This window comes from Nyctereutes procyonoides, unplaced genomic scaffold (genome assembly GCF_905146905.1).
Source record: "Nyctereutes procyonoides isolate TBG_1078 unplaced genomic scaffold, NYPRO_anot_genome, whole genome shotgun sequence".
Lineage (NCBI taxonomy): Eukaryota > Metazoa > Chordata > Mammalia > Carnivora > Canidae > Nyctereutes > Nyctereutes procyonoides.
This window is the reverse complement of record NW_026575125.1, coordinates 51910172-51925204: the sequence shown is the minus strand read 5'-3', so window position 1 is coordinate 51925204 and position 15033 is coordinate 51910172. Positions and strand designations below refer to the sequence as shown.

At 38.9% G+C, this 15033-nt stretch overlaps 1 protein-coding gene across 3 annotated transcripts in view; it reads right to left on the bottom strand.

The window, feature by feature from the left end:
- Window positions 1–15033, bottom strand: part of OPHN1 (oligophrenin 1) — a 512189-nt gene that overhangs the window by 173196 nt on the left and 323960 nt on the right. For all 3 annotated transcript variants that reach the window (XM_055337756.1, XM_055337758.1, XM_055337757.1), the window contains exon 6: window positions 9456–9557. In XM_055337756.1, the coding sequence (XP_055193731.1) occupies window positions 9456–9557 (102 nt within the window). The remainder of the gene's footprint in view (window positions 1–9455; window positions 9558–15033) is intronic.

The window sequence follows — 15033 nt, the reverse complement described above, 5'->3', positions numbered from 1 at the left end:
TGTATTTTGCTGCTTTAGGATGTAATATTCTGAATATATTTGTTAAGGCCATCTGGTCCAGTGTATCATTCAAAGTCATTGTTTCCTTATTGATTTTCTGCTTAGATGATCTGTTTATTGTTCTAAGTGAAGTGCTAAAATCCCCTACTATTATTGTATTACCAAGGGTGAGTTTCTTCATGTTTGTTATGAATTGTTTTATATATTCGGGTGCTCCCAACTTGGGGGCATAAATATTTGCAATTGTTAGATCTTCTTGATGGATAGATAGACCCTTAATTATGGTATAATGCCTTTCTTCATCTCTTGTTATAGTCTTTGTTTTAAAATCAAGTTTGTCTGATATAAGTATGTCTATTCTGGCTTTCTTTTGACATCCATTAGCATAATAGATGGTTCTCCATCTCCTCATGTTCAATCTGCAGGTGTCTTTAGATCTAAAGTGAGTGTCTTGTAGGCAGCATATAGATGATCTAGTTTTCTTAACCATTCTGATACTCTGTCTTTTGATTGTTGCATTCACGATGATCATTAAGAGGTATGAACTTAGTGCCATTGTGTTATCTATAGACTTAATGTTTCTGATGATGTTTTCTGGTCCTTTCCATTCTTTGCTACTTTTGTTCTTTTTTTCCATCCAAAGAATTCCTCGCGGCATATTTTTCCCATTCAGAATATTGAGTAGTGCTTTCCACTCCGTTCTGGCCTACCAAATCTGTGGATAGATCCACTGTGAACCTAATCTGTCTTCCTTTGTAGGTTAAGGATCTTTTTTTCCCTTATTGATTTTATGATTCTTTATCTATGTATTTTGTGAATTTGACTATGATATGTCTTGGCAATTACCAGCTTTTGTTGAATTTAGTGGGAGCTATCTGTGCTTCTTGGATATTGATTTATGTGTCTGTCTTCAGATTGGGGAAGTTTTCAGTTATAATTTGTTTGAATAACCTTCTGTCCCTTTACTTCTCTCTTCATCTTCTGAGAGTCCTATGATACAAATGTTATTATATTTCACTAATTTGCTGAATTCTCTAAATCTTCCTTCATGGTCCATTACTTTGCTTTTCCACTTCTTTTTTGCTTCTTTGTTTTGCACAATTTTATCTTCTATATCACTGATTCACTCCTCTGCCTGTCCATCCATGTTTTTATGGCCTCCACTTTTTAAAATTTCTTTTTATTGGAGTTCAATTTGCCAACATATAGCATAACACCCAGTGCTCATCCTATCAAGTGCCCCCCTCAGTGCCCATCACCCAGTCATCCTAACCCCCCGCCCAGCTCCCTTTCCACCACCCCTTGTTCATTTCCCAGAGTTAGGAGTCCCTCTTTTTCTGTCTCCCTCTCTGATATTTCCCACTAGTTTTCTCTCCTTTCCCCTTTATTCCCTTTCACTATTTTTTATACTCCCCAAATGAATGAGACCATATAATGTTTGTCCTTCTCTGATTGACTTATTTCATTCAGCATAATACCCTCCAGTTCCATCCACATCGAAGCAAATGGTGGGTATTTGTCGTTTCTAATGGCTGAGTAATATTCCATTGTATACATAGACCACAGCTTCTTTATCCATTCATCTTTCCATGGACACCGAGGCTCCTTCCACAGTTTGGCCATTGTGGACATTGCTGCTATAAACATCGGGGGGCAGGTGTCCTGCCATTTCACTGCATCTGTATCTTTGGGGTAAATCCCCAGCAGGGCAATTGCTGGGTCATAGGGCAGGTCTATTTTTAACTCTTTGAGGAACCTCCACACAGTTTTCCAGAGTGGCTGTACCAGTTCACATTCCCACCAACAGTGCAAAAGAGTTCCCCTTTCTCCACATCCTATCCAACATTTGTTGTTTCCTGCCTTGTTAATTTTCCCCATTCTCACTGGTGTGAGGTGGTATCTCATTGTGGTTTTGATTTGTATTTTCCTGATGGCAAGTGACGCGGAGCATTTTCTCATGCGCTTGTTGGCCATGTCTATGTCTTCTTCTGTGAGATTTCTGTTCATGTCTTTTGCCCATTTCATGATTGGATTGTTTGTTTCTTTGCTGTTGAGTTTCATAAGTCCTTTAGAGATCTTGGATTCTAGCCCTTTATCTGATAGGTCATAGGTCATTTGCAAATATCTTCTCCCATTCTGTAGGTTGTCTTAGAGTTTTGTTGACTGTTTCTTTTGCATGCAAAAGCTTCTTATCTTGATGAAGTCCCAATAATTCATTTTTGCTTTTGTTTCTCTTGCCTTCATGGATGTATCTTAGAAGAAGTTACTGTGATGGCCTCCACTTGTGTTTGTATCTCAGTTATAAGATTTTTAATTTTGGCCTGACTAGATTTTAGTTCTTTTATCTCTGTAGTAAGGGATTCTCTAGTGTCTTCTATGTTTTTTTCAAGCCCAGTTAGTATCATTAGAATCGTATTTCAAATTCTACTTTAGACATCTTATATTGGTATTGATTAAGTCCCTGGTCATGAGTTCTACCTTGTGTTCTTCCTTGGGGTGAATTCCTTTATCTTGTCATTTTATCCAGGAAATAAAAGATGAGAAATAACAACAACAACAACAACAAAACAAACAACAAATAACAAATGACAAAACAAAAATGCAAAAAGGAATGAAAAATTTAAAAAAAAACAAGAAAAATCAAAACATAAAACAAGAAAACATAGATCCTGGTGTGTTTTGGTCTGCTTGTTAAAAGAATCTAGATCCCAATTTTAAATAAATAAATAAATAAATAAATAAGAAGTAGACTATATATATATGACATGTATATGCATAATTATATATAAGTATATATAATCTAAATATATGTTTTAAAAATTAACTAAAAAATTTAAAATAGGAATTGGAAAATATAAGAAAATAAATGAAAAAATAACAAGAATAAAAGAAATAAAGAAGAAAAGTAAAAAGAAAGCCCAATTCTATTTTCCTGAGAGCTAAAGCTTTGCAGCACTCTGTGATCAATAAACATGGTGCTAGCTAGGTGTTTGTGCTGGTCTTCTGGGAGAGAGTACTGCACTGATTTTCAGGCTGACTTGTTTCAGTGGAAATGCTTCTGTAGGACACAGGGGTGTGGCTCTGGCCTCCAATAGATGGTGCTGTTTTGCCTCCTGAAGGCTTTCAACAATGATCAGTTGGATAAAAATGGTAGCGCCCTGCTCTCTAGCCTTGTAGTTGAAAGTTTGTGCCCCTTACCCATCAGTGAGCCTGCACAGAAAAGCAGTGAATCTTCTATTTGTTTCCCCTGTTTCCATCTGAACCCTACATTTACCCTGCCCATGTCTGACCCCTGCCCATGCATCTCTGGTGCATGACTGAGTTTCAAAACTCCAAATTTCAAGGACACCCATGGTGTGGACCTACACTGTTCCTCCATGGGAGGGTCTAACTAATCACCTTTGCCAGCCCAGTCCAGGAAAGCAGTTTCAGAACCGTGCAGTGGTTCAGAGTTTATAGCCAAAATTTGGCACCAAAACTTGCTGCTCTCTGTCACTTTCCTAGCTCCTATGCCTGGGAACAATGCAGCACCTTTCTGTAGCACCAACCTGTTCTTCCTGCGACCTAAGAGATCCTCAGACCACCCTGTCAATCCTGGGATTCTGTTCCTTTTCACCACCTAAGCATCTTTAATCCAGGCCTGTCCTCCACAGTAGTCAATTTAAAAGTTCAGATATTGCACTCCACTGTTTTTAATACTTTGTGGTAGCCTCCCTAAGCAGACTCCCCCCACCCACCACTGCTACATCCACAGCTATGTCTTCCCCAAGTGAACTTCCACACCTCCTACCTTCTAAAAGCTAGTTGATTTTGTACTTGTAGACTCACAGTTTTTCTTCTCTCAGATCTCTGACAGACTTCTTGGGTGTTCAGAATAATTTGATAACTCTCTAGCTCTGTTTAAGGGATGAGACCAGCTCAGGGTCCTCTACTCCTTGTGCCATCTTAACTCCTCTGGTCATAACTTTAGATATAACATCAAAAGCATAATCCACAAAAGAAAAAACTGATAAATTGGATTTCATTGCAACTAAAAATTTCTGCTTCATGAAAAACTCAGTTAAGAGAATGAAAAGCAATATACTGGAAGAAAATCTTTGCAAAACACTATCTGATAAAGGGCTGATATCTAAAATAGACAAATCAGCAGCACTATCAACCATAGCCAAATTGTGGAATGAACCCAAATATCCATTAAGTGATGAATGGATAAAGAAGTTGTGGTGTATATAATATATATATATATATATATATATATATATATATATATATATAAAATGGAAAATTACTCAGCCATAAAATAGAACGAAATCTTGCCATTTGCAATGACGTGAACGAAGCTAGAGTGAGATTCTTAACTATTGGGAACAAACTCAGGGTTGCTGGAGGGGAGAGGGATAGGGGGATTGAGTAGATGAGTGATGGGTATTAAGGAGAGCACTTGTGATGAGCACTGGATGTCATACATAAGTGATGAATCACTAAATTCTACCCTTGAAACCAATATTACAATATATGTTAACTAGAATTTAAATAGAAACTTAAAAATTCAAGTTAAAATCTTATTTTTACTGCTAGAAAGTTGAAATAAATATCTCTTACCCCAGTGTGTGTGTGTGTTAAAGAGGAGAAATAGTAAGATAATCTTTTTAAAAAATAAAAAATTGAGATACACCTAGGTGGCTCAGTTGGTTAAGCATCTGCCTTCAGCTCAGGTCATGATCCCTGCATTGGGTTTCTGTCTCAGTGGGGAGTTGCTTCTCCATCTTCCCCTGCCTCTCTACCCCTCCACCCCCATGCTTGGGTGCTCTCTCAGATAAATTTTAAAAATCTTAAAAAATAAAAATAGAAATAAAATAAGACAAACAGCTCTTAAAATGCTATAATATGAAAACAATCCAAGTATAAAGGGCAAAATATTTGAACAGACACCTCATCAAAAGCGACCTACACATGGCAAAAAAGCATATGAAAAGATGTTCAACATCGAATGTCATTAGGGAAATGAAAAAAAAAATTTGGTGGGCAGCAAAACAAAGTTTACTGAGCGATAGTATTGAGTGATAGTACAAAGCTCCCAAAGAGGGAGGGGACCCAAAAAGGTTACCCAGAAAATGAAAATTATAATAGCAATGAGATAACAGTGCAGACCTATTAGAATGGCTAAAATCCAAAACACAGACAACAAATGCTGACAAAGAGAGCAATAAGAACTCTCATCCATTGATGATAGAAGTAAAAAATGGTACAGTCACTTTGAAAGATAATTTGGTGGTTTCTTACAAAACTAAATTTACTCTTACCATGCAATCCAGAAATTGTGGTTTTTGGTAATTGCCTAAATTATTTGAAAAGTTATGTACCCAATAACCTGCTCTCAAATGTTTATAGCAGCATCATTAATAATTGACACATTTGTGGGGCACCTGGGTGGCTCAGTCAGTCAAATGTCTGCCTTTGGCTCAGGTCATGATCCCAGGGTCCAGGGATGGAGCCCCACATTGGGCTCTCTGTTCAGCAGGGAGCCTGCTTCTTCCTTGCCCTCTGCCCCTCCCCCACTCATGCTCTCTTGGCATGCACTCTCTCTCTCAAAAACAAAATCTCAATAATTGACAAAGTTGGGAGGAAGCCAAGATATCCTTCAATATGTGAAAAGATAAATAAGCTATGGTAAAGCACTAAAAATAAGTGAGCTACTAAGCCATGAAAAGACAAAGAACCTTAAATGTAAACAGCTAAATAAAAAAAGCTAATCTGAAAATGCTACATGCTGTATAATTTCTACAACAAAACATTCTAGAATAGGCAAAAATATGGATCAATAGTTGCTAAGGGTTTGCAGGGTATGGTACGATGGAAGGATAAACAGGTGGTGCCCACAGATTTTTCTGGCAGTGACACTATTTTGCATGATAGTGTCATGCTGGATTCATGTCATTATACGGCTGTCAAAACCCACAGCCCATCGATTGTATCAATGTATCTCACTAATGCAAATATCGATAGTAAAGGAAACTGTATTTTGGGAATTAGGGATATATGGGAACTCTGTACTTACGATTCAATTTTCCTGTAAACCTAAAACTGCTCTAAAAATAAAGTCTCTTAAGATAAAAAACAAAAGTGACCCAGGGCCCACCAGATTATTTTTAATTGAAAAAGTGCAAAAGCTGCATACTTGCTCTTTAGGAAAGTCACCAGGAATATCTATATAAAACACCAAACTTCTAGGACATTCCAGAAGCTTTCATTATAAAGTCCTCCAAAAGAATAAAGTTTGGACTGTGTCCAGGGTTCCAAATCCCCAGGTTTGGGGACTCGAGCGATACTCAAAGAACTCAGCATATAGTCATACTCATGGCTAATATTTACTTTAGTAAAAGAATATAAAGCAAAATCAGCAAAGGGAAAAGTACATGGGATAAATTCTAGAGGAAACAAAGTGAATGCCTCCAAGTATTCTTCCTTATTACTGTCACACAGGACACATTTAATTTCCTCCAGCAACAAGTTATAACAACACATGTGAAATTTTGTCTACCATGGAAGCTCTTTAGACTCAGTACCCTAGGTTTTTACTGGGGGCTGAACAGAGGCACCGACTGCTAAGCATATACCAAGATTCCCAGAAGAAAATAAGATGTTCAACATAAACCACATTGTTTGTACAGGCAGTCTAGACACAGTGAGTCACTCTTACCATTTAGGGAAAATTTTATATCTGTGTAAGAAACTGTTCACTAGCCAAGTTCCCAGATACCAGCCAAAAGCTAATCTTGTAGTCAGATTTTTCTAATCATAATAGATTCAGGCCAATTATATTAACTCTTTTCTGCTTAGGAACATGACCCAGAATAGATGCAAAAGGAAGAAAACAAACGTTTGTAGAAGGAAAATGTCAGAAGACCCCATATTATTCCAGTTTATGGAAGAAAAGTAGTCTTCACCTTTTCAATACTAACTATTCAGCAGTGAGGCTCCTGACTCATCAACCTGAAGCATCTCACATGATGTAATGGATATTCACCGAAGCACATATCAGGAGATTAGCTTCAGCTTTGTTGCAATCTGTGTAACCTTGGACAAGATGATTTCTAAGAACTTTCATAGATCATGTCAAAGACCTCATTCAATGGAGTATATCTTTTTATATTTGAACCTAAAATATCTCTATCTTTTACTGGATCTATCATGCAACACATGGATCTATCCATTAAAAAGTTTTATTTTTAAAGGTTTATATATTTTAGAGAGAGAGAGAGAGAAAGCTAGTGGTGGGGAGGGGCAGAAGGAGAGGAAGAGAGAGAATCTGAAACAGGCTTCTCACCGAGTGCAGTGTCTGATGTGGAGCTCAGTCCCACGACCCTAAGATCATGACCTGAGCTGAAATCAGGAGTTGGCTGCTTAACCAACTGAGCCATCCAGGCTCTCTGCCATTGAAAACAGTTTTAGTCAATTAATTTCTTTCCTTCCTTCTCTAGACCCTCTCCCCTAGATCATTGCAATAGTTTCCTATATTGGTTTTCTTGCTTCCACTCTCTCTCTGGTCTAATTCATCTTACAACCTCAGACAGTTTAAGATTCCTAAAACAGAATTCCACTTATATTGCTTATACTACCAAAATCTCTCAATCCTCCCAGGGCCAATAGAGTTCAATATAAACTCCTAAGCCTTTTACTCTATAATATGGCCTCAAGTTCCCTGATCCTATTTTGTCTTTCACTACTCTCCAATAGTAACGGAAACTGTGGTCAAACCATTGTCCAAATGTACACCATGTTTTCCATTCTTGGGACCATTTCCCTCCACATGAGAGGTCCGTTCCTCCATTTCTATCTGTCAAAGACTTTATTTTTTGTTGAATGGGCACAACTATTGTACCAAAACAAATCTCCACATCCAAATGTAAGTTTTTTATTCTCCAAATACCTTCCCACCTCTACAAGGACAACACATACACATTCATGTTACAGTATGTAAAAACTTCTACTTGTTTAAGTGTTATGTGTATTCTTATTTTAGCATTCCAATTATAAGCTGCAGAAGGACAGAAAGTATGTCTCATTGTCTTTCTAGTCTTGTTGCATCTAGCATAGTGCCTCTGGCATGTGATATGCATTCATGGAAACTAAGGAACAGTATGGAATAATGGCGTATTTGAACTGAAGTCACTGAAAGTCCATTAAAATAAGCTAATGTTGGAATATCTTGGGAAAAATGTAGAAGATCTGCTCCTGATCTACCAAATACAGCAGTAGTTTAACTCTATCCTCACATGGATTCTGGAATCAGAAACATAGACTGAAAAGGACTCTAAAGATCATCAAGTACCACTCTCCTTTGACATATAGGGAAAATAAGGCAAAGAAAAAAAATGTTTTCTAAAGTCACACCATAAAAGACAAGAAATAACAAGTGTTGATGAGGATGTAAAGAAAAAGAAACCCTCATGTACTGTTGGTGGGAATGTAAATTGGTGAAGCCACTGTGGAAAGCAGTATGGAGGTTCCTCAAAAAATTAAAATTAAAATTATCATATGATCAAGTAATTCTATTACTGGGCACTTATAAAAAAATGAAAACACTAATTCAAAAAGATATATTTACCCCTATACTTATTGCAGCATTATTTATAGTAGCTAAGATATGGAAGCCACCTAAATATTCATTGATAGATAAATGAATATGGAAGATGTAGTTAGTAGAATATTATGCAGCCATGAAAACAATATCTTGCCATTTCTGACAATATGGGTGGCCCTGAGAAATATTAATACCATATAACTTTACTCACATATGGAATTTAAGAAACAGAATAAATGAATAAACAAACAAAAAGCAGAATTAGACCTATAAATATAGAGAAAAAACTCATGATTTGGCAAAGGGAAGGGGATGAAAACAATGTGTGAAGGGGAGATACAGACAGATACAGTCTTCTGGTTATAGAATGAATAAGTCACAGGAGTAAAAGGCACAGCATAATGAATATAGTAAATAATACTGTAATAGTGTTGTATGGTGAAATTTTAAACCTTACATTTTATTGCTTACATAAACAGTATTTGTATATTCAATTATTTATTCTAAAGTTCAAAAAATAAACAAACAACAAAATGTCATGTGAAGGGGTAGTGGAAAGGGAGGTGGGTGGAGGTTGGGGTGACTGGGTGACGGGCACTGAGGGGGGCACTTGATGGGATGAGAACTGGGTGATATGCTATATGTTGACAAATTGAACTCCAATTAAAAAAAAGTCACGTGAGTTAGTGGAAGAGCTACATCAAGAACTCTAGGCTCTTGCATCCCAGGCAAAGGTTTTAACTGTTAGCACTATTATTATAGTTGTTTCCTGCTGAGGTAGGGCAGGAGGAAAGCCTTGTAATAGGAAGATGCCAATGTTACCAAGGCACAACTACTAATGGAAGGTGGGAACAGGCTTTTTTGAACATACCTCTTGTAACTGAGATTCTTTCTTTTTGGAAGATAGATGTAAGTGCCGATCCAGCAAGGAATAAAACCTCTCACCATCCTTCTCAAATTTTTTTTTCCGCTCCTAGATGTGGGAGAGAAAGGACACATTAAGATGTCTATAGCTTTTAATGCACTTTGCTCAGAACTAAGAAGGACGGATGCAGTGTCCAGTTTCATGTGTCAGGTTTCCAATTTCTCTAGCCTCTGAGAAGAACAAAGAAAGAGAGAATTTTCTTTTGCATTGATCTCAGCAGTTTTAATTTCCTCAAATATAGCCCTGAACCATTCCACCTATACAAATGGCAGTTCATATTAGTACAGCTGAAGGCTCTGGGAGCTGCTGCTAAGAAAATTACACTTAAAATGGGCCTGTATACTTGTTACTTTTTCTTCTTCTCAATATTTTTCTCAATTTTTCACATGCATTAACTACTCATTCAATTTTTTCAAAGAATGAAGAAGGAACACAGTGATGAACTAAATATATGCCTTTAAAAGTCATATACAATGCACTTAGACAGCCTAATAATAAGTAAAATATTTCCAAGGCAATAGATACCTTGGAGTGCCTATATAAATGATGAGTTCTTTGGTACTGTTTAAGCATTTTAGTACTGTATATTAAAAGATGATGTTAAAAGTGAGGAAGCAATCCCAGGAAGTACAGCTGGAAAGCAAAAGTCAAAAAGTTTTAGAGAGGATGGAGGAGGACTCAGCCATCATTCTCCTTAAATATGAAATTTAATTAAGTTCTCTCCCTAAGCACAACTGGAAGTCACACAGCTCCAAAGGAGCACTAACAATGCTCATTTGTCACACTCTAATACTCACACTCTGCAATCCTCTCAAAACCATACGGGAAAATTCATGTAAAAGGCCTGTGTTCTGTCATAGTAAATCCGAATTCACTGAGCACCTCAGTGTACCAGTTATTTAAAAAGGCACAGCAAGAGACACACAGATAAAAAGAAGGGAAAAAAAAGACCTCACCCATGATTTATTTCTAGAGGCAATCTGTTACTAGGCAGAAAGCCAGGACAGAGCTCAGTGACCTCTGACCTGGAAGGAAAGTGCTTTTTACCAAAGGTAAAGTAGGGAGGAAGCTAACATTAACTGAGGCCTACATCAGGCTAGGCAATGAAGTAAGCATTTATAATACATTATTTCATTTAGTCTTCACAACCCTGAGAAATAGATATTGTTAAAGAAGTTAAGGTTCAAAAAAGTGTACTAACTTGTCCATGGTCACATAATATACAGATTTATTTGATTTTTTCCAATAGCCAAATAAAACCCAGATGATCATGAGAGGAATTACACTCAGGAGGCCTATAATTAACCGGGAAACCTTGTGAATAAAGCTCAAGTAGGTCTATAGCCATAGATCAAACTCATACCAAAACACATAAGATAGAAATTTTCACACAAAACATACGTAAGACAAACTCTTCCTCCAGCTGATGAATCTATTTAAAGTAGTAGTTGTTTGAAGAAAGCTTTAGGGCCAGAAAATGCCAGTGACCTCTCTAGGAACAGATAAAGTTCTGATGGTCACTTCCTCTAATTCCATTTTTAAAATAAAAAATTATGAAATGTGATTCATATACCATAAAAATTCATCCTTTTAAAGTGAACAATTCACTGGTTTTTAGTGTATTTACAAAGTTGTGCAACCATCACTGCTAATTCCAGAATATTTTCATCACCTAAGAAAAACACTATATCAATTACCAATCATTTTCTCCTTTTCACAACAGTAGGTAAAAGAAGCCATAATTTAATTTTTATGTCTATGGATTTGTATATTCTAGAGATTTCATATAATTCTATTCATACAATATGTGATCATTTGTATCTGTCTTCTTACATTTAGCATAAGTTTTTAAGATTCATCTGTGTTGGGATGCCTGGGTGGCTCAACAGTTGAGCATCTGCCTTTGGCTCAGGTCATGATTCTGGGGTCTTAGGATCAGGTCCCACATCAGGATCCCCACAGGGAGCCTGCTTCTCCCTCTGCCTATGTCTCTGCCTCACTCTCTGTGTCTCTTATGAATAAATAAACAAAATATTTTTTTAAAAAAAGATTTGGAGGCGGGGCAAGATGGCGGAAGAGTAGGATCCCCAAGTCACCTGTCCCCACCAACTTACCTAGAAAACTTTCAAATCATCCTGAAAACTTATGAATTCGGCCTGAGATTTAAAGAGAGAACAGCTGGAATGCGACAGTGAGAAGAGTTCACACTTCTATCAAGGTAGGAAACAGAAAAAAATAAAATAAAATAAAAAAGCATCGAAGGGGGAGGGGCTCCCGCGAGGAGCCGGGATTAAGGTTGGGTGGCAAGTGCCTCCAGGGCAGGAAAGCCCAGGCTGGGAGAAGCAGGAACTTTACTGATCGTCCTGGACGGAAAGGTGCTGGAAGGGAACTGGGGCAGGGTCCCAGGAGGGACAGTGGAGCACCCACGTTCGGGGCCAAAAACAGAGGAAGTGCACCCCGAAGGAAAGCACGCCACACACCATGGGCCAAGCTCCCTAAAGGGCTAGAGTTCACACCCAGCGCGCCCCGGGAGCAGCTCGGGTGGCATCTCAGGTGGCAGCTCCGGGCAGAGGGGGTGGCGCGGCCCCACAAGCACGATTCCAACGGCAGGCCCAGGAGCCCAAGGCACCGGGGGATAAAGCCCAAGATCTGGCGCTCCCCTTGGGACAGGCAGAGGCCGGGGCACAAAGGACAGTGAGGATGCTCCTGCCACCTGGCGAACCAGAGCTGTGCAGATCAGCCCCCCCCCCCCCCCCCGCCCTCAGAGCATCCAGGTCCCTGTGGACTGGGAGAATGTGGTAGTTACTGCGGGAGGTGACACCAGGGCTGGAGAGCTGGCCGCACCCTCTGCTGTTGTTCCTCCTGGTGTCACCTTGTACCTGGGACTGAGCAGGGGACTCACAGGATAAACAGCTCCCACTGAACCTTGCACCTGGCAGGGGGCTGGGCAGCTCCCCCAGGTGCACACACCTGAGAATGAGCACAACAGGACTCTCTTCCAAAAGACCAGCTGGAAAGACAGGGTAAGAGCAAGTTCCTGACCAAGCAGCACTGGAACGTTCTAGAGGAAGTCGAGGTACTTACAGTATATAGAATCAGAGGATACCCCTCCGAGTTTTTTGTTTTTTGTTTGTTTGTCCCCACCCCTTCTTTCCCTTTTTCCTTCATTTTTCCAGTACAACTCGTTTTTAACCACTTTGCACTGAGCGAAGAGACTAGAAGAAGGAACTCACCACAAAACAAAGAATCAGAAACAGAACTCTCTCCCACAGAGTTACAGAATATGGATTACAATTCAATGTCAGAAAGCAAATTCAGAAGCACAATTATAAAGCTACTGGCGGCTCTGCAAAAAAGGGTAAAGGAATCAAGAGACTTCATGACTGCAGAATTTAGATCTAATCAGGCCGAAATTAAAAATCAATTAAATGAGATGCAATCCAAACTGGAGGTCCTAACAACGAGGGTTAATGAGGTAGAAGAATGAGTGAGTGACATAGAAGACAAGTTGATGTCAAGGAAGGAAACTGAGGCAAAAAGAAAAAAACAAAGAAAAGATCATGAGGATAGGTTAAGAGAAATAAATGACAGCCTCAGGAGGAAAATCTATCTTTAATTGGGGTTCCAGAGGGCGCCGAAGGGACACGGGTCCAAAAACTGTATTTGAACAAATCATAGCTGAGAACTTCCTTAACTTGGGGAAGGAAACAGGCATTCAGATCCAGGAGATAGAGAGATTCCCCCCAAAAAGGAATAAAAACCGTTCAACACCCCGACATTTAATAGTGAAACTTGCAAATTCCAAAGATAAAGAGAAGATCCTTAAAGCAGCAAGAGACAAGAGAACCCTAACCCTTAAGGAGAGAAGTATTAAGTTAACCCCAGACCTCTCCACAGACCTGGCAGGCCAGAAAGGGCTGGCAGGATATATTCAGGGTCCTAAATGGGAAGAACATGCAGCCAAGAATACTTTATCCAGCAAAGTTCTCATTCAGAATAGAAGGAGAGATAAAGAGCTTCCAAGATAGGCAGAAACTAAAAGAATATGTGACCACCAAACCAGCTCTGCAAGAAATATTAAGGGGGACTCTAAAAGAAAGAGGAAATCCAAGGAAACAATCCACAAAACAGGGACTGAATAAGTATTATGATGACACTAAATTCATATCTTTCAAGAGTAACTCTGAACGTGAATGGGCTTAGTGACCCCAACAAAAAATGCAGGGTTTCAGACTGGATAAAAAAAGCAAGACCCATCTATTTGCTGTCTATAAAAGACTCATTTTAGACCTAAGGTCACCTACAGCCTGAAAATGAAAGGTTGGAGAACCATTTACCATTCAAATGGTCCTCAAAAGAAAGCAGGGGTAGCCATCTTCATTTCAGATGAATTAAAGTTTATCCCAAAGATGGTAATAAGAGATGAAGAGGGACACTATATCATACTTAAAGGATCTATTCAACAAGAGGACCTAACAATCATGAATATTTATGACCCGAATGCGGGAGCTGACAAGTATATCAAACAATTAATAACCAAAGTTAATACATACTTAGATAATTATACACTTATACTTGGTGATTGAATATAGCTCTTTCAACAATCAACAGATCTTCTAAGCACAACATCTCCAAAGAAACAAGAGCTTTGGGATCCCTGGGTGGCACAGCGGTTTGGCGCCTGCCTTTGGCCCAGGGCGCGATCCTGGAGATCCGGGATCGAATCCCACATCAGGCTCCCGGTGCATGGAGCCTGCTTCTCCCTCTGCCTGTGTCTCTGCCTCTCTCTCTCTCTCTGTGTGTGACTATCATAAATAAATAAAAAATTAAAAAAAAAGAAATATAAACATTAGAAACAAGAGCATTAAATGATACACTGGAACAGATGGATTTCACAGATATTTACAGAACTTTACATCCAAACCCAACTGAATACACATTCTTCTCAAGGGCACATGGAACTTTCTCCAAAATAGACCACATACTGGGTCACAAATCAGGTCTTAACCGATACCAAAAGATTGGGATTGTCCCCTGCATATTTTCAGACCACAACGCTTTGAAAATAGAACTAAATGACAAGAAGAAGTTTGGAAGGATTTCAAACACATGGAGGTTAAGGACCATCCTGCTAAAAGATGAAAGGGTCAAGCAGGAAATTAGAGAAGAATTAAAAAGATTCCTGGAAACTAATGAGAATGAAGATAACTGTTGTATCTTTGGGATACAGCAAAAGCAGTCCTGAGGGGGGGAAATGCATCGCAATACAAGCATCCATCCAAAACTGGAAAGTACTCAAATACAAAAGCTAACCTTGCACCTAAAGTAGCTAGAGAAGTGGAGGAGGGGCAAGATGGCGGAAGAGCAGGGTCCCCAAATCGCCTGTCCCCACCAAATTACCTAGATAAACTTCAAATCATCCTGAAAATCTACGAATTCGGCCTGAGATGTAAAGAGAGACCACCTGGAACGCTACAGCGAGAAGAGTTCGCGCTTCTATCAAGGTAGGAAGACGGGGAAAAAG